Consider the following 21387-nt stretch of genomic DNA (forward strand, 5'->3'; position numbering starts at 1 on the left):
CCAATTCTAAACCTCACTACTTAAAAATCAGTATGGCACATCCATCGAGTTTGTTTTTTTTGTAACGCTTTTTATTCGTGTTTGTATTTCTGAACCGAATCCTTCTCCAAAGCGCAATGGGCTGTGGGCAATATTTGCCATTTGAGTGTGCACGCATTCACACCTCGAAAATCTACCGGAAATAGTAGACTATCTGGGGACTTTTGGCATACTCTCATCAACAGACTGTTGAAGATTATGATGTGGGATGCACTTATTCTAATCTCACATACTATTTAGGATGGATAGTATTGGGATGCAGGGACTGTGTATTAATATGTCAGCCATTCTGATTTTATGTTTTAAGATTCAAAATATTGTGTTCAACATTGTGTTCAAAGAACACAAATAGCCATCAGCTATATCATCCTATAGCCCAAGACTGGTTGCCCACTGAAGCTAAGCAGGGCTGAGCCTGGTCAGTACTTGGATGGGAGACCTCCTGGGAAAACTAGGCTGTTGCTGGAAGAGGTGTTAGTGAGACCAGCAGGGGGTGCTCACCCTGTGGTCTGTGTGGGTCCTAACGCCCCAGTATAGTGACGGGGACATTATACTGTCAACAAGCACTGTCCTTTGGATGAGACATTAAACAGAGGTCCTGACTTTCTGTGGTCATTAAAAATAAAAAGAGTAGGTGGGTGTTCTGGCGCAATATGGCGGTGGTGCTTGAGGAGACCCCCCCCCAAGAAAAGCGCTATATAAATGTAACAAATTATTAAAATATACGTTTAACTTAATGATACAGCTGAGGAATTACAAGCATTTTTTCAGTTGTAGTTCCCTCTATGGTTGGAATTTCATGGAAACTCGGCATGTGTAGCCTACTGAGAATGTTCTGTTGTCCACGTATATGAAGTTTCATTAAGTTTAGACATTCTGCAAATATTGTTTGACAGGTCACTTCATAAAAATGGGTGATGCCTGTTTAATTTGCTTATATCTATTTATATATGCTTTGATGTATCAAACTTAATTTGATAATATTTTTCATGATGGTCTCTAGATAATAAGCATCAAGTTTTGTTTGAATTGGACTAACAATCTAGGAGGCGTTGAAAAAAAAAAAAAAACAGGGTACAATAAAATATAAATTTATAAGATATAAATGTCTTTGTAGTGCTTGACTCAAGGATTGAGAGGAAAAAATTACTTTAGTCCTTATGGATCCAAAGTTCTGAACTAAAATGCAAATGTACCCCATGGGGTCTTCCTCATCAGTCATACCCAAAAAGTTTTGCAGTCACTACTAATGAGCTAATCAGTTGAATCAGGTGTGTTAGATGAAGGAGACATCCAAAAAGAACAATGTGTTGTGTAGCAGAAGCATATCTTATATACTCACAGCAGCATGTTTGTGTATGTATTGGCAGTAGCACATCTGTATAATTGCTCTACAGCTGCATACTTAGCAGAGCTAGTCTGCCAAGACCATATAAATTAACATTTTCATATCCATTAATATGTTAAAACTATCACAAGAGTTGTCATGACTGAAACGTTTTAATGTTTACTAGTGTAAATAAAGGATATACTGTAAGGTGTTCTTAAAGAATAAAGAAGAGATTAAATCTAAATCCTTCAAATATTGTTCACGTAATTGTTTTTCATACAATGACATTTCCTTTGCAACTCAGTATGAAATCAAAAAGTGATCTAGACTCATTCCTGCCTCTAAGCCATTGTCATGATGTCTGCTGCCAATTTCCTCAAAACAAGTGTGGCTCAGTTCAAGAAACAGTGCAACCACTAAGTAAACATTAAAAATGTGCTTAAATGACTGTACAGTTCAAATTGAATTTAGAATTTTGGAGAATGGGCCAAGTTTCAAACCTTTGTATTCTAAAAATATAGGATTCAAAATGATATCTAAACAAATAACCATGCATTCAAATGCTCTGAGAACTGTTACTTAAGATAACTGATAACATGAATGTTCATGCATGAAAACTTGTTACATTTCCAATTAAAGCCCATTTCCACTGAGAGTGAATAATTTCTATGAAATCTGTGCTGTGAATGAGACTTGTGCTGTTTAAACATAAACAGCAATGGGCACACAGCACCAAAACAAAGCAAACAATGATCAGTTGTGTCATGGTGAGACAACATTAAAACAGACAAGCAATTTTTGTCCTCTGTCTTGTGCAGTTGTTTTGTCGTCATTATTTATTTATATTTTCCATCTCTACAGTATGATGCCAAACATTGATTTTAGTGCTTCTTCTCATTGTTTGCAATTACACTCTAGAAAAGCATTCATTTTGTGAAGAGCATTGACATAATTAATAATCACGTGATGGAAAAAAACACTCTGATGTCTCTCCAAACAACAGAGGACTGAGATAAAGCGTCTATGATTAAAGGAGAGTTGTCCTCAAACTGAATCGTTGGCCAGATAGCTCCAAATGAACTGACTGCCTGTCTAGAAGATGCATCTAATAGTCCATATTTATGTGACATTGTCAATGGCAGGCCTTTATCCAGCGGCTTAAAACCAAAATCCTGCATTACTGCATCAACAAGGTGTTGTTGTTTTAAATACAGTAACAGATTTGACTAAAATGACAGAATGAGTTAAATTCATTTTCGTTCAATAAAATTCAGTAAACCACTGCTGTAAACTGTCCCCCTGAAGCCAATCCTAAACACAAATACAGTCTAAAACTAAATTTTATATATTTTATATGTAGATTTATTAATAATGTATGTATGTGCACTGTATTTATTTATTATGTTTATATAAATACACACACACACACACAGTATATATTTTGAAAATATTTACATGTGTATATACAAACATAACATATTTTTCTTAAATATATACATGCATGTGTTTTATACATAATAAATATACACAGTACACACATATATATTATGTAAACAAAAACTTTAATTTGGATGTGATGTAATGGTATTTATATCTTTAAAGTTTATTTTTATATTTTTGGCATAGACCAATGTACCTATGTTCAATACGTTTTTGGCAATATTAAGCAAATTTTTGCTTTCATTCAGTACACATAAACATAAATTACCTACAATTTCAAAGAAAGCAAAGTAGGTAGTAGGGATGGTAAGATTTACCGAGTCACATCGGTGCATTGGCACAAAAGTTCACGATGTGATGCATCGATTTAATATATTTTATATGTAGATTGATTTCTCCTCTCTAAACTGTTTCTCAAGTGTGTTCTCTCCGTGAATATGACATATCACTACACTACGGAGACCAAGGCACTTAAATTAATTCATGATTTCGTATCTGTCTAAACCAAAGAAATAAAAGCGATCTATCTGCACCATAATAAACTGCATAACATTTATTTTTTTTCCCATTTGCTTCGTATTGCATTGAATCGCATTGTGTTGAATCGAATCGAAATCGGATCGCACTGCATCATAACAGGGGCAAATCGTATTGCATCGCATCAGTAGCTGCTTCATGTCTTTAATGTAACGTATCGTTGGCTATGCATATGTGTATCGCATCGGCCTCAGTTATGGAGATGCACATCCCTACTAGGTATTATACTGTTTACTAGATATACATTTGCTGACCTGTTTGAAAAGTCCAAAGAGCTTTTATGTGTAACTGAGTAATAACTAAGTAAATAATTTACCACTATAAATAAAAAAAATCTCTTTTATTAATGTCTTTGGCTTACCTATAGTTGACAGGCCAGCGGACCATCCACATGCGATGGTAGGACAGGGAGGTGACAGAGAAGCAGGTGACCAGGGTAAGGGTGTAGAAGGTGGAGACAAACACCTTGCAGAGTCCTTCGTTCCACTCATAGTTGGAGTGCTGTCGTCGCAGCTGAATGACGCAATACATGGTGATAGGGATACCCATGTTGAGGATGTGCGTGCCAGCCAGGGTGCAGATGAGGAATTCCAGAGGCTTCCACTTCTTCTGCTTGGCGCTCACGCTCAGGATTCCCCAGGCGTTGGCCAGGATGGACACTCCCGAGCAGACCAGCCAGGCCAGTGCGTTAGTGCTGATGACCTCATCGTTCATGATGGAGCAGCCTGCGAGAGCTGGAGGGGGGTGTAATGGCAAAAGGTGTGGGATTAGCCGCGGGCAAAGGCAGGTGCCAGGCCCGAACCGGCATTCCTACAGGGACGGGCAGTCCTTCCTCCGGATGTGCTGAGAGGACAGGGCGAGGTGCACAGCAGCGTGAGGGGGCAGTGGACTCGGGCAGAAGAGAAGCACATGCACTGAGAGCCAGTCCATTGCCGTAATAATCCTGAAACAGAAAGGAAAAGACAGATCTTGAAAAGACAGATACGACAAGAAGAAACATTGGAAGACATAAGGTGCTTCCGCACCTTGTAGTTCTAGGAACTAGCCAGCAGGGTGGTTCCTAGAGAACCAATTTCACTCTTGGGCGTTTTCCTGGTTGCATTTGCACCGATAGCAGGGACTCTGAAGTGGCCGACAGCGACGTCTTTATTCACAGCATTTACAAATATGGACCCTTTTCACAAGACTGTAATGATGCATTTCAATGGTCATAGGCATCGTATGTGACTCTGGACCACAAAATCAGTCATAAGGGTCAATTTTTTTTAATTAACATTTATACATAATCTAAAAGCGGAATAAATAAGCTTTCCATTGATGTATGGTTTGTTAGGATCGTACAATATTTGGCCGAGATACAACTATTTGAAATCTGGAATCTGAGGGTGCAAAAAAAAAATCTAACTATTGAGAAAATCGCCATTAAAGTTGTCCAGAAGAAGTTCTTAGCAATTTACAGTATATTACTAATAAAAAATTAAGTTTTGATATATTTACGGTAGGAAATTTACAAAATATCTTCATGGAGCATGATCTTTACTTAATATCCTAATGATTTTTGGCATAAAAGAAAAATCGATAATTTTGACCCATACAATGTATTGTTTGTTGGCTATTGCTACAAATATATTTGTGCTACTTGAGACTGGTTTTGTGGTCCAGGGTCACATATTTGTATGTACATTTATAACACTATACTTTGTATTATATCACCTTTGCATCAAATTACAAAAAAGACTCAACGCTAATGCGAGGATGTTTCTAATGCAGTGTCTATGGGAAGGACGTTCAATTTTAAATCGTTCTCTCTTCTGACTGCTGTTATCAGTCTCTCTCAATTTGTTTCCTTTTTTTTTAAAAGTCTAACAGTATCATGATAAAAGTATCATGGAGTTCCTCTTCAGGAACTCGAGCTGCGTCGGAGAACGCTATGGGAACACCTCCAGCGTGACCGTGCTCTGAATCACATATGTAATCTGTCCAATGGATGGGCGAGACGTCACGGGCGGGTGACGTAATCGGCCAGGAAGCATAAAGCACGTGCAGTGGAAACGGTGTCAGCTTTTTGTCATTCAGCAACCACTACTCTGTGTGTGTCCGTCGATCTATGTTGTGAGACTTATTTAGTGTTGTTTGTCCCTATACAATCACTTAAAATAAGCTCCACAATGTCTAAAAGTGCTGCTTAAACTAAGCACTTGGGCGAGAGCAGATCACATTATGGGCTGTGTGTTCCTCCCTGCAAACATTGCAGAAGTCTCTGCTGGGGATACAAACAGTCTGTGTGTGGTCTGCCTGGGAGCAGAGCACGCATAATCAGCTCTCGGGGGAGCTGACTGTCCGATTGTGTGTGTTTGTCACTGCTTATGCTTGCTCTTGGTGGGCTCTCTTTGAGGAGGTTGCCTTCTCCAGCGTTCCTCACGGTGCTGGCCCCGCTTTCGCCTAGGCGGAGCAGCGCTCATGGGAATCGCACATGGATCAGGTGGAGGGAATGAAGACGGGCGAGCCCCTATCTTCTTCTGTTCCCATTAGATCCAGCACTCGCTCTCTGGGATCGGAAACCCTGTGGTTTCTTCCCCCCGGAGAGAGGGCTTGACACTCCACCTGTCTTCCTCCGAGGAAGTGGACGTGAAGGACGTCAATGAGCTTTGTAATAAAACAGTTTCACAAGCATTGTTTACACAAGCATATTATGAATGAGAATATCATTATAGCAGCATTCCTGCACAGCTACGGAGTTCGCACCGTCGGCTCTAGAAGGAAAAGGGGCTGATTGTGCTTCTCCCCCCCATATGATCTCGCGGAGCAGCCCCAACCATGTTCCAGCTCCTCGTTTAGGGAGCGTCACTTCTCGTACCTTCTAATATTGAAGTGAGGGTGGCGCACCCGGGCCGAAGGCTTCTAGCAGAGGGCCGGCCCCTTTGGGGGAGAGCGGCGTTCACCACAGTGCATGGTGCCCGTTCCTCCTCAGTGCCCTCAGTAGATCGGGCTACTAACCCTGCCACGTAGAGCTGCATGATTAATCATTAAAAGATCACGATCTCGATTCAAACACCCATGCAATCCCATTTAAAAAAAATTTTTTTTTAGATTCGCCTGTGTCTATTAAACCTTTGAAAAAAATCATACAATGTTCAAATATGCGTTCGCGCTGCCACTGACACAGTTTTCTGTCTTATATAGTCATTCATATATCACAGAAATACTGGGATGAAAGTTTGCAGTTCAGATATAAACATTAGGGTTTACATGCACCCTCTTAATGCGATGAGATTTTGGCAATATAGCGATTTAAACTTTATCTCATGTAAACGCAATACTTCGATTTAAATAAAGCGATTAAGCTCATAATCGGGGCAAGCATAATCGTATTAACATAGGTGGCGTACACTGATTTTAATCGAAACATACAGGCATGTAAACACCTTAATCGGAGTAGCCAATTGCCGCTCTGACCAAAGTGCACATGTGCTCCTGACATGAATGACACGACACCTGTAATAATATGCAGATTAGAAACGATGGCGGGGAAGAAAGCATCGCATTTCTCGGGAAAACACAACTCGCTGCCACCAGTCTCTGTTCCTTACCCTCATCCAGAAATGGCGAGCAGAACACGACGGCACGAATTGCCGTCACATTTCTATGCCGCCAAAGCATGGAATACAACCATACAAAAGTGTTTTGCATTAGACTTAAATAAATTATAACAGCAGCCAGTAACACACCTGCTCTTTCTGAGTCCATCATTTGTGCTGTGCAGTGGGGTACGTGAGGCAGTAAAAAAAAATTATAATAAGTACAACTCGCGAATAATAAGAATAATGGAAATTGCATGTAAACGGGAGTGAAGAGCTTTGCTCTTGACATGTAAACATCATAATGTGATTAAGTCCTTACATTATTCGTGCGCATGTAAACGTAGTCATTGATGTCTATGGTAGCGATCAAAATAGAGTAAATCCCCTTTTGAAAGTAACTGGCACTAATGTGTCGATTGCATTGTTTTGCCACCTAGTGACTGTTAAAATATATTTGTCATTGAATCTTTCATTCAAGAGATTTGTTCAAAAATGCTGATTAATCCATTAATAAATTAAAACAAGTGAAGTATTTATGAGTGAGTCAATGAATCATTCATTCAAACCATTTTTACAAAATTTTAATATTAAAAATGGGTCTATTTAATATATGTTGAAGATATATAGCCTATATTAACATGTTTAGTAATTCATTCAAATTAATTAAACACTTTTAAATAGACTGAAGCAATAATATTTTTTCACACATTATTTTGTTTAGTTCAGAATCGTGGGAGAATCGTGATCTCAATTCGAGACAAAAAAAAAATTGTGATTCTCAATTTATCCAGAATCGTGCAGCTCCACGCCACGTACGGTGTTCCAGGGAGCAGTGGTCTCCAGCGAGCGCTTCTCTCTTCTGCCCGGAAACGTAGCTCGCCCCTTTGGGGGTCTTTAGAGCAGCTGGTTCAGCCGTCTCCTGCTGGTCCTCTGCTTCAGGGCACCGAGCTAGCTGCTCTAAGTACACCAGAGGCCAGTCTCAAGAGACTGGATCCCTTAGTAGACTACTTGGCAGCGTGGAAACTACTGCCAAGCGCTTCGTCGCCACTTTCAACGGGGTCTCTCCCACACTGTGGGCCCTGAGCAGGCTCTGGTAATCAAACAGGGGAGTTCTTGAGGTTTGCTTTGGGGGCAAAGCATACCAATATCAGGTTCTTCCCTTTGAAACGGTCACAGCAAGCGTCTTAGGCCTCCTCTCGCTGCTGAGAGTTTTTCGAGGCCTCTGCTTGCCAGAGCTCCGGGTGGAGTGCAGTAGGCCTCCTCTCGATCCAGAGAGTTGTCATGTTGAGGCCTCCTCTCCAAAGAGCTCGACTGTTACGGCGAGTGTCGTCAGGCCTCCTCTCGCTACAGAGAGTTTTAGAGACCTCCGCTCGCCGGAGCACGAGGAAACTGTGCGCCCTGAAGTGGAGACTTTTCACTTAATGGTGCGGAGTTCGCCCGCTCGACCCAGTCAACTTGCCGATTGGTAAAGTTCTGGAGTTCTCGCGGGCCTGTTCCTCTGCAGGGTTAACCCACTTCACCCTGAAGGTCTACGTGGCGGCTTTAACGGCCTACCGCGTCCCTCCCGGTCAATGGTCAGTGGCCAGTCAGTGGGTAGACACCCCCTTACATGTTTCCTCCAGAGTAGAGCTCCGCTAGGACAGTTATGTGAGTGGTAGGATCTAGGTGAGTCTCCTTACAGGATGTCCAGCGTATGGAGTGTAGTAGACATCCTCTCGATTTAGAGAGTCGGTATGCAGAGATCTCCGCTCCGAGAGTTTGACTGTTTCGGCGAGTGTCGCCAGGTCTCCTCTTGCTTAGAGAGTTTTTAGAGACCTCCGCTCGCCAGAGCTCCGCTAGGACAGCTATGTGAGTGGTAGGCTCTAGGTGAGTCTCCTTACAGGATGTCCAGTGTGTGGAGTGTAGTAGACCTCCTCTCGATTTAGAGAGTCGGTATGCAGAGGTCTCCGCTCCGAGAGCTCGACTGTTTCGGCGAGTGTCGTCAGGTCTCCTCTCGCTTAGAGAGTTTTAGAGGCCTCCGCTCGCCGGAGCACAAGGCCAGAGAGCTTATGCCTGTGGTGGATGAGGATGCTTTCAACAGGCTCGAGTCCTCTGCTCTCCCCTCTCTTGGGGACCAAAACTCACTTCTCAGAAGTTGGCCTTCGGGATGCAGGCCCCACCCACTTTAGCCACTCGGGGCCCTTTTTTCTTTCGCTCTAGCTGTGCTCCATCCACACTAGGCAGGGATTTTGAAAGTCTGGCGGCGTGGGTATCTCGTTCCCATAGCGTTCTCCGACGCAGCTCAAGTTCCTGAAGAGGAACGTCTCAGGTTACGTATGTAACCAAGGTTCCTCGAAGGAACGAGACGTTGCATCTCGAGGCCATACTTCCGGCATCCCTGCCAGCGCTTGCTTTATTCCTAGAAGCTGACGCCGGTTCCACCGCACATGCTTTATGCTTCCTGGCCGATTACGTTACCCGCCCGTGATGTCTCGCCCATCCATTGGACAGATTACACGTGATTCAGAGCACGGTCACGCTGGAGGCATTCCCATAGCGTTCTCCGACGCAGCGTCTCATTCCCTCGAGGAACCATGATTACATACGTAACCTGAGACGTTTTTCTTCTAATATTTGAGCAAATGGGAATGCAAAAATATATATTTATGGTACTCTCCCATTCACTGCTCTCGAAGTTAACCCAACTATGACGACTTCTGCTGCTGAAAAACATGGAAATGTGAAAAAGGTCCATCAACAACCCGTGAACGGAGGATGCCGCGTTCGGACCTGTTTTTGTTTTGTGTCATGGGTTTCATGATAACGGAGATGGAATGTAAACGTACAGTTAACGAGATTGAAAGAGCATGAAAATCTGACTAAATCTCCTATGATATCTTGTAAATCATTGAGGCTGAGAAAAGAACACAACGCTGCAGACAACAGGTAAATGCCGTTATTATAGCTGTTTTCCATGTTCATGGAGTAAATATTTTTACATGGCTTTTTAAAAATGGCAGGTAGCCAGTGTTTGGTATGTGTTTGGCCAATCAGTGTACACTTACGTCATTGGTAGTTCCTATAGAACTGTTTTAGACCCTGCTCTGAAGTAAGAGCTAATTTACTTCCCCCAAATGGAGTTCCTAGAGCTAAATACGTTCCTTGTTCCTATGGTGTGAACACGCCAAAAAGCGAGAACTTCTGCTAATACTTCTTCCAGTGTGAAAGCGCCAATAGAGTGGCTAGAATACACCTTTCCTACACCTACTGTCCACTGGAATTCCATGACTTTTCCAGTAATTTATGGTTTTTACAATTCCTTCATATATAGGTTGCTGGGCTGGATTTCCATTTGTATTTCAGTAACTCAGTGGTTCTCAATACCTGTCCTGGCACCCCACTGCTCTGCACATTTTGTATGTCTCTCTTATCTAACACACCTGATTCAGATCATCAGCATTTTAGCACAGAGCTCCATGGACTAAACTGAGTGTGTCAGATTAGAGAGACATACTCTCAGAATGAGCTAAAATAAAACAAAAGCATTCTGAATACTGACAAAATAGCTGTTTGGTCCCGCTTTATATTAGGTGGCTTTAACTACTATGAACTTACATTTAAAATAATTTCATACAATGCACTTATTGTGTACATAGATGTTTTCACGTTGTACTTATATATATATTTTTTAAATACCTGCATGTAATTAAATCTGTAATTAATTATATTTACAATTACACTGTTGACCCATCCCTTACACCTTAACTCACCCTTAATCTACCCATACCACCAAATCTGTCCTTAATCTTACCCGCATCCCGCCTCAATAGCAGCAAAAGTATTTTTTCAAAACAATATGAAAACAATAAGTACATTATTTTTTTTGATGTAAGTACATAGTAGTTAGATGAGGTAAAATATACCACGTGTGTGTCCACATTCTATTGATTTGTGCTTACTGGTGAAAGTGCTATACCTGAAATGCAGAAGTAAATTTCTCAAATGACAACAATCATTTTGATTATAATTTTGAGCAAAAATAATTCAGTTTAACCATTATACAGAATGAAATGCTCATACATTTCATTGACTTAAACTTGACTAAACAAAAACAGGGCAAGGTTGTCTAAATATGATTATTAAAATGTACATTTGAGTAAGACTAAGACTAAATTAAAAATGGCTGCCAAAATTAATACTGTACGGTTAATTAATAATAATCTTATTGCTAAAATGCCAAATTTTCATTGACTAAAACTAGACCAAAATACTTTAGATTTTCTCGGACTAAAACTAGACTAAAATGTTGAGACTTTTAGTTTGACTAAAACTTGACTAAAACTAAATAGGATAAGGTTGACTAAATATGATAAACATTAAGAAGGACATTTTAACACGGGACTAAGACTAAGACTAAAATTGAAATAGCTGACATAATTAACACTAGAAGGCCACCTAATAGAAAGTGGGACTGAGTTTATCAACTTTTTGCACTTGGGGCAGTGACAATTTTATGAGCCATGTTTTATACATAAAGAAGGTCACAGGTTCACATCACCATAAATTTTTAAATCGTAAAAAGTTAGTTTGGCATGCTTCCCACAATGGCTCGAGGAGTACACACAACTCAAGCTCTAATAATCCCCCCAATAGGTCTGCTACATGGGGATGAAGGCCAATGGTGGGACACTGTCCCTAAACTCTTAGCTCCATTCCTAATCAAACACACCTGCCTGCAATTTTCAAGTAATCATGAATAGTTTATTTGGATTTTTTAGGCATGTTTGATTAGGGGTTGAGCTGGTAGAAGGTAGACCTCCTGCTCCATTGAAACATGGCCACTATTTACCAACTCTAATGCCACATTTGCAACTGAGGTTTAAAATCATAGCTTTGATACTATTCACAATATTGCAAACTATTGCAAACACCATGAATATATTGAATATGCACCTTTATTATTAACTTTTTTATTGCTTACATTAAAATTATGCTCAGGTCTACCAAAATCATGTAGATCGGGCAATCAATCAATCAAACAAACAAACAAAACCACTAAATGAATAAAATAAACAAATAAATGTGTAGCTTCATTAGGTAAAGGAAAAAATTTAAAAAAGACTCTTTGATGAAATGTTCCTGATGTCTATGGGAGTGGGAATGCACTCTGAGAAGCCCACACTGTAAAAAACTGACAGGAATTTATTGTTATTATAATAAATTACTGTACTCAGAAATGCACTGTGAAATCAATGCATGCTGTATATTCATTGTATATTCATATTCAAATTTCTGATCTAGTCATGTCAGAAGTGTGTCAAAAAAAAAAAAAAAAAAAAAACATTTGTCAAAGCTAGAATATGACATAAGCTTAATAAATTTAAATAAAAACAACAAGAATTAAAAAACTCTACAGCATGATATATTCATGCTGCACTGCATGCTAGGTGCCTTCATAGTACATATGCACAGTAAAAAAAAAAAAAAACAGTATGATGCTGTTTGTTTACAAGAAATCTTTGAGAGTACAGTCAGATACAAGAGAAGTCCCACTGTGAAATTACTGTGAAAGTAACCTGGAATATACTGTAATTTTACACTAAAAGTTTTAACAGTGCAGGATAGCTAGTTCAAGTGAGAGGAAGATTCCAATCATATCAGTGGTCTAATAAAAGATGTTTTATTCTATATGTGGTGAGTCATTTCATTACGGACTAAAACTGCTGTAAATTATAACAAAAACATCACCTTAAAACACAAGGTTGGATACAAACTTAGTTTGCCTGTTCCACTGAAGAATGGCCAATATTCACCTTATCACGTGTCTGACATGTGCCAAGTATTTATCATTGTTATGTGGTGGAGTTATGTCATTTTCAAAACAAAAAGCTTGATATGCATTGTGGTATACAAAAGAGCAATAATGATATAAAGAAACAACGACCACTCCTTTCATGTTGTAAGATAATAAAATGAACATATGATCTCATTTATCCTGTAATCATCTGTTTCAAATTGCAAGACATCACAATAATTGATATGCAAATTACCGAAAACCAGGCCATAATAACAGTCAATCACACTGTCAGATTCTCATGGATAGACCCTTCATTTGAATGAGATAATAAAATAGGAGAAACATAGCGCTTTTGTGTTATTCACAGATTTGTCCTTTCAAACTAATCTGATAAGCACCAGTGCATTTGTGTGTGTGTGTGTGTGTGTGTGTGTGTGTGTGTGTGTTAACACAGAAGGAGAGAGCATTAATGACAAACATCTGAGCAGATTTTTTTTTGTTTGTTTTTTGCCAAAGACGCCTGACAAAACCAATATCATGCCAATGTTTATTTATTATGAAGGGTATATGGTAAACCAAATGCTGTTCCGTGTCTTTTTCAAGTCTTTGTTATTGAAGGCTTGCTGGACCATTTCTTAGGTTGGTGTGTAACACATAGCAGAACGTTGGGCATCTGTGGACTCAGATTGAATTAAAAATAGCTCAATGTTTCATTTCTTTTTCAATCAGAGGAACCTAGTTTTCACACAGTACAAATCTAGGTAAAAATGATTTAGCCAGGTTTTACAAAGCTTTTTTTACACCCAGTACCAGTTAACAGGATGACTTCAAAATGTCTATAATCAAATTCCATTGTGCATAAAAAGGAGACCTTTATTATTACTCAAAATTCCAGAATTCCAGGATTTTGATCAGGTCTACCAAATACCATTCAGAGCAAAACATAAATACATTAAAAAAGTGTGTTGTTTGTCTGATCTAGTCATGTCAGAAGTGTGACAAAAAAAAAAAAAAATTGTCAAAGCTAGAATATCACATAAGCTTAATAAATTTAAATAAAAACAACAAGAATGAAAAAAACTCTACAAAAAAATGGTCTACCAAAATACCATTCAGAGCAAAACATAAATATATTTAAAAAGTGTGTTGTTTAAATAAAAAAAAAAAAAGGTCTCTCGGAAGAAAGGTTTCTTATGTCCATCATTGTGTTTTAAAACCATTTCCACGAATCACACCACTGTGTGATTCATCAAAAAATGAAGAACTTTTTAAACCACTGGCAATCTATCCAGGACCCAGGACCACAACATTTTGCCCATGAGCATAGAAATAAAGATGTTGTAACACAACTCTATGAAGCCCAGGATAACAACAAGACTTAGATGCACATCTTGCCTCAGTCAATGTCAAAGAGCATGAGTCAACTATCCAAAAGAGACCACACAGCTTCACCCTACATGTGAGTTTACGATGGAAGAATCCACTGCTGTTGAAGGGGAATTCAAGATGAGATTTATCAACAGTACAGATGCTAAGATGGAGTCTGTAGTTTCTCCTGAACAGCCATAAGACTGAATGGACAGCAAAGGAGACATTCTCGTGCATCTTCTACTGTATTTCGCAGACATTTCCTCTGAGAAAAAGACCCATGAGAACATTTTTTTCTTCAGTTTTAGAAAAAAGACCTCAACACTTTGAGCTCAGATTTAACAAGATACCAATATATGCAATCAACAATTTCAATAAGATCTCTATAAGAACGCAAACTTTTTTCATAAAAGAAACAAACCCACCAGAATGACTTAGCTAAAATAAAATCTTTATCAAAGTTAAATGCACTTAGAAACGAATAGCAGTTGCGTTTTTTGTTAATACTTCATGCTAGCTTTTGACAGTGTTTTTAGGAAAAATAAATTCCAGCTGTTTGCTGATTAAGACATTAAAGTGACTGAGGACTGCTGCATGTCCTTCATTCAAAATGTATCTGATGTTTAATAATTGACCGTTATAACCAGAAGGAATGACCTGGAGTGGGTAACTTCAGTGTGTCCTGACATACACTTGCACCTAATTAAAAAAAGAATCCAACCAAACATACAGAGTTTATTATTATGTGTATCATAATTAGAGGTCGACCGATTCATCTATAGTATTGCCACAACTATCTGTTATCGGCAAAAATCCATGCCGATAGTTTTCCGGTTTGCAACCGTTTCCGGAATGGCTGAGAAGGGTCCGCTGGCATTATACAGTACGAGAGCGGCCTCTAGAGGCGGAAATCACTGACAGCACGTGTTGTTTATTTTGACACGTGACACTGCACGCTGCACAGAGCGGGAAAATCCAGACGCGCATTTAAATACAGCCGACAGAAAATACTGCCGCGGAACAGAACGCCATTCACATAGTTTTCTATTAAATTACATTATATTTGTCCCAAATCGTTGTGAATGTATATAAATCTAGGCTATAAATTATGTATTATGCATTTTTCAGCAAAACGTTTGTCTTTCTGTGGCTCTAATAAAGTCGGTATGCTTCATGTAGACAGCTGTAATAGATCGCGCATTCTCTTTCCACTTGCTCTGTTTTTTTAAACACCGAACTTCAAACTTATTTATGCCACATTGTTCATTCTTTAAGCAAACTTATGTCCGTTTGGTGATTTAAATAAATTGTTTTAGACCGCCACTTGATCTGAACGCAAAGCGTCTAGTGTGTGTGCGCATGTGTGTGATACCTCTGAGTTCTCCTAGATGCAGCGCGACTAACTTTTTTTTTTTTTTTGATTAGATAATTATCAAGTGTTAAAAATAGAAGCAAATAAAGTGTGTGAGTACACATACAATATCCATATGTATGTAATTTTAATCCTATGGCCTTGTGTAGATATTTAAACATGGCCATCTTTAAGCATGACTGTTGAAATTAAATGGTAACATTTAACAATAAAAGTCCATTCGTAGCATTAATGAAAACTGTAGAAGTATTGTTCCTTGTTAGAGTGTTTTCATTTCAACATTCACTATTAGCTACTAATAGGTTATATTTTTACATTTTAAAGTTTCTTCTTTTAACATTAGCAAATTATGAAATAACTTTAATGATCAATATAGTAAATAATATTAATATTTTTATTCATTTACAAAGTTCAGTACTGTTGCTGCTTTTTTTTTTTTTTTTTAAATAGTAAAGCACTAGCTCTCTTTCAGTATCCATTTTGAAAACTATCGGTTGATTAATCGGTATCGGCCAGTGTGGTCCAACCTAGCTATCGGTATCGGTAAAATCCACTATCGGTCGACCTCTAATCATAATCATTATTGCATTCATTTTGTGCTGAATAATTCCAAAATGATTTTTTTCCTTTTGTATTCTAAAATAATTTTAATTTTAGGATGAAATATACCTTAAAGCCTTGTTTTGACAAGACACTATTTTTCCTTGAGGAGGTAAGTTTGTTTCACAAACATATCTATTTCATTTGTTTCCCCTGTTTCTACCTCAGGATACCCATCCAAAAGTCACTAGAACCTTGATCATCTTCAGCTTTGATTTAGCTGCATATCCCACTCCCATCTCATCTGTGCTGCTAAGCGAGAACTGCAAACTACAGCCATCTAGTCCCATGCAAAGCATTCTTGAAACTGGATATCCAGAAAAAAATAAAATAAAAAATTATTCGTTCAGAGTATTTTCAACACAAAATGACAAAACAACAGATCACTGAACTTATAATTTACAATGCTAAATTGACTGCATGCAATGAAATTGATCTGACAAATATTCAAAGACTGTGATGCAAAGATATTTTTATAAAGTAAACTGAGCAAGCAGAAAAATTATTATCGAGTATACTTTCGAGTAAAACATACCTGCACTTATGAAATCCAAGCAACAGCATTTGGTTAGCTCTAGAAGTGTTTGTATACTGTTTATTGGTTTTATATATGCATACATTTATACATACAAATTTAAAACATGACAGTTGTTTTCAATGAATTTACTGCCAGGACTGATCTGTCCCAATGATCAAGCATAATGTGCATATGTTTATATTTCTGTGTAAAAAAAGATGTACAGTAATGCTGACTTACATCTACACTGAGCTGAGAGAAAGGCTGATTAGCAGGATCTCTTTGTTTTTTCATAAAGCACAGTTTTCCGAGATTGTAACACTCATGTTAGTATTTGTGGATATTTCAGTTGCAAGGAATTCTTCAATTAAACATAATAATAATTAAAAAAAAAAAAACTGTCACTCATTATTAAAACATAAAAGGACATGAAACAGAATGTCCAAACTGTTTTTTTTTTTCTTTTTACCCTAACCTTAAAGTAAAATCGATGGTTATTCAAACCACCAAGCTCCAAAATGGACTAAAATGCACCAAAGCATCATAATGACTTGTCTCCTGAAATGTTGGCTTTATATGAAGAAACTCAACTCTCATTTTGCAGATGCATATATTAAACTAGGTGGGTCATGTGACACAAGAATGCTGTTTGCTGTTAAACTAGCCACAATGCATTTGCACATGCCAGTATAGTAGCACTATTTTTATTATTGTTTCCATTATTATATGCTCATAGGAGACTTTATGCCGACAATGGAATGTCATACTGATCTTGTTTGTAAAGGAGCAACAGAACAATTTTGATGCAGTATAAATGGTCTTCAGTGGAAACACTTCACACATAATTGCTGTGTTGAACAAGTTTCCAAAACATAATTAAAGAGAGAATGTCTGACTGTGAGCAGAGCCGAGGGTACACCAGGCATCACTTGCTTGCACACGTGTTTCACGATAACAGATATTGTGGGAGAGTTTTGTACATTAATTTGCAAGAAACTATTCTGCACAGCCTAAAGTGTTTATACTATTGTTTGAAGACTCTCTCAGCCACCTTTCTATTTCATATTTCCTTTAGGCATTAATTTAGTGGAACAGTAAAGCACTGCTTATAATGTTAAGGCAGTTGAAAGTTGAATTTCTGGAAAGGCATTCAGTTTAGTTTAATGCTGCTTGCTAAACTCCAGACAGCAAGCCACATAAAGTGTTAGGAAAACGTTTGTGAACCATTTGGAAAATCTGGATTTTTCTATTGCTCACACATAAAATGTAGTCTGATCTTAATTTCTGTCACAATTATACAAAGAGTCTGAAATCATAACACACAAACCATCATACTTTTCATTTTATTGATACATTGAGCAATCATTCAAAGTGCAGGGTGGAGAAAATAAGTGAAATCTTGAACTTATAGATCCTCATTTAGCAACAGCCTCCAACCAAACAACTTTCGACCTGTTTGTGAAAATTTTAGTTTTTCAATATTCCTTGGTTGGCTTGATAGCACTCTTGAGGTTATGCCACAGTTTAAGCCCCAACTGGATTAAAGTCAAGACCCAAAAAAACGTGTGTATATATATCTATCTATCTATCTATCTATATATATATATATATATATATATATATAGATATATATTTTTTAATTTATTTATTTTTTTCTTCTTTTTGCCTCTATTTAAAGGCCGGGGCATTGGTGCAACCTACACATCCAGTATCATCTCCTGATTGACTCCAATTAGCTTTTGGAGAAGTCGTAACACAGAGGTTCACTTATTTTCTCCACCCTGCACTGTGAATGATTATTCAGCATCTTTAATAAAAATGTGAAAAGTACAACAGTTTGTATGTCATTAGTTTAGGCACATTGTGTTTGTCTATAAATTTGACTTAAATTAAGTCCAGGGACCAGTTGCATAAACTTAGCCACCATCATGTTATGACATGGTGTCTTAAGAACTAGTTTGACCAACTAGCAGTTGCCAAGGGGTAATCAGTCTTACTTTTCCAATACAAATAAGACCAATCTACCTTTTCATAACTGAATTAAAAAAGTTGTCTTGAAGACGAAAAAAAAAAGAAAAGATGACTAACTTTTTAAGACTAGTTTATGCAACCAGCCCAAGTCCACATTTATGACTGAGCAATGCAGATATCTAGAATGTTTCCAAAGGGTTCTCAGATTTATTCTTGCCACTGTACAGTATACTGTACAACAAATACATTTTATAACTTTTTAAAAAGCAATACAATCAGGGCATGTATTGGTGAATGTCTACAATCAACAGCATCACACAAATACTGACTGTTTCATACTACTAATATCAACTGCATTAAATTACTTTAACAAAGTACTTTAACAAAGGCTGTACAACAGTAGTCTGAAACAATGAATAAATATCCAATTGCTTATTTAATTTTGTGGAAAGATTATTATATATATATATAAAGATACATTACAGCTGAAATTATAATCAAGTACTTCAAGTACATGTTTGATTACGTTAGTCAAAGCATAAAAAAGGGTACTTTTTTAAAGCAAGATAAAATATATAAAACATAATGATTTAAAGTTACTTTAAAGTAAAACTTTTAATTTTTAATTATTACAAAGTGCACATTTGAAAAATGTACTTAAGTGTAAGAAGACTCAAGAAGCAATCATGAAAGTGCACTCTCTCTAAGTACACTTAAGTTGTCATTCATTTTATTATTAAAATTATATTATCTGCAAATAAGATCTGAAGTACTCCACAAATGCACATCAATAGAACTGAGCACACTTTTTCACAATTGCAGGTAGCACTTTATTTTAATGGTCACCCTGTAGGCATGTTGTTGCTTTTAAATAAGAACCGTTACATAAATGCAGTATATTGCTAATCCTTAGTGCATGGTAATTCATTAACTAGTTTTAACTCAAGAGACCTGATTGTAAAGTGCTATCATTAATGTTTACATTGTTATATTAGCAAGTCACTTTGGCAAGCTTGTTTTAAGATAAAATTCACAATGTTATTCTATACGCTTAAAGCCTAGCAGATTTAGCTGTTTGTCCAGTAGAAGAAACATGTTTGGTTACATGTTGGCTAGTTCCTGGCAAACAAACAAAAATGTTATATTAGATTATGTCATCTGATCTTGTCATCATGGATGGATAAATACAATAGCTATCCAAAATTATTATTCATGACAGAACAAAATACCAAATAAATCAAATGAATGGACTGATTTATCTTGCTTGCAATATTAAAGCAGCTGACTTTCCAAAAATGCGACGAGGAATATGTAATACTACCTGTAATAAATTAATACTGACTGTCAAGCAGATGTTGGCATCCATTTACAGTCAGCTGAAGGAGGGAGCTGATGCCAATACGCTTACACTAGACGTTTATAATCCTAATGCCATTTGAGACGTCTTAATTACTGTTAATTATTTGAGTGACACATAACGTGTTTGCGTTTTTGTACCCTGTAGTAGAAATGAGAGTTCGTCACCGATCGTTAAAATGCAAATGAAGCAGTTAAACGACATTTGCAGTAATGAACAGTTGACTGCAGTCGTAGGTGTTCAATAGTCTATATACGATGTTGTTTGTAATGTGAGCTCTATGTGCGATATGTCACATGCGATAATGTTGAACTGTATTAAATGAAGCCTCAGTTAGCTATATCTTCTCTCTTCAACTCAGATTTGATCCTGTCAGCTTCTAACAGGCTATCGAAACAACGAAATCACGTTAAATGTTTATAACCATTAAAGCAGTCTTTAAACCTTGTGCATCAAATCAAAATGCACGAACGTGTTAGGCTCAAAAAATGCAGCATAAACATCACAAACAGACATTTCCACACAGATTATATCGACTGTTTAAGTGGTTTGCGAAAGGAAATGTTATCCTGCTAACCCACCTTTTTGTAGATATCCGTCGATATCTTCAGATTCAAATGTAACGCTGCTTCATTGTCAACCTTTATTTCCTCAGTTTCGGTTTGTGCGCTATTTTATTCCAAACACGAGAACAGCGCTCCAGAAACGGAAACAATATGGCTAAATGTAGCAGTAACCGTGGAAGAAAGACCACCATTTACGCATCCAGAGGTGAACAGAAGATGAATTCATGGAGGAGAGCGATGAAACAACAATGGTTGTCCGTTATCGCCGCGTCTCATTGAGGTCTTGCTGGAGGAGGAGGATGAATGAGCATCAGATGATGGGAGGCTGGGATCAGTTCTCTCTCTCTCTCTCTCTCTCTCTCTCTCTGTGACAGTAACCAGACGAGGTTCGAAAATCTGTACTTTTAGCGCATACAGGGTTTCTGAACGGTCAATGAGTCAACTTTTTAAGAAGTTACTTTGGTAAAACCCGCCCAGGTTACATTACATCCATTTTTATTTTTATGCATATATATGATATGAATTATAATTGGCTTCATATTGCATTTATACTGCTCAACAAAAAAACGCACCACTGTATTTTTATTTATTTATAGTTTTGTTCATTTATTATTATTATTAGTTTTGTGGAATGGTGATTTTCACTGGTCACTGATGTTTTTAGTGTTTTTGGAAAATAAATGTAAATAAAACCATCACGTGAAATAAATAAATAAATTAATACATTTGGAAAAAAAATATTTTACTTTGTGAGAAGAATTATGTGGTACAATTGTTAATTATGGCCTACACTTATAGCATCATCATTATACTAACTAACTAACTAAATAAATAAATAAATAAATAAACACACACACAGAGAGAGAGAGACACATGCATACATACATACATTAATCAATCAGTCGCCCCCTGCGAATGCTGCCATTGACCAAT

General features: G+C 37.6%; 1 protein-coding gene across 4 annotated transcripts in view; it reads right to left on the reverse strand.

Moving 5' to 3' along the window:
* The window catches only part of LOC131546316 (probable G-protein coupled receptor 153), a 46038-nt gene extending 25241 nt beyond the window's left edge, over window positions 1-20797 (reverse strand). For 2 of the 4 annotated variants that reach the window (XM_058785823.1, XM_058785821.1), the window contains exons 1-2: window positions 20470-20794; window positions 3708-4289 (exon numbers count right to left, since the gene is read on the reverse strand). In XM_058785823.1, coding sequence (XP_058641806.1) covers window positions 3708-4060 — 353 coding nt within the window. In that variant the 5' untranslated portion in view covers window positions 4061-4289; window positions 20470-20794. Of the gene's footprint in view, window positions 1-3707; window positions 4290-20469 lie in introns of all 4 variants that reach the window. The other 2 variants (XM_058785822.1, XM_058785824.1) reach the window with 2 other exon arrangements.
* Between the last annotated feature and the right edge of the window lie 590 nt (window positions 20798-21387).

The sequence above is a fragment of the Onychostoma macrolepis genome, chromosome 08 (assembly GCF_012432095.1).
Source record: "Onychostoma macrolepis isolate SWU-2019 chromosome 08, ASM1243209v1, whole genome shotgun sequence".
NCBI lineage: Eukaryota > Metazoa > Chordata > Actinopteri > Cypriniformes > Cyprinidae > Onychostoma > Onychostoma macrolepis.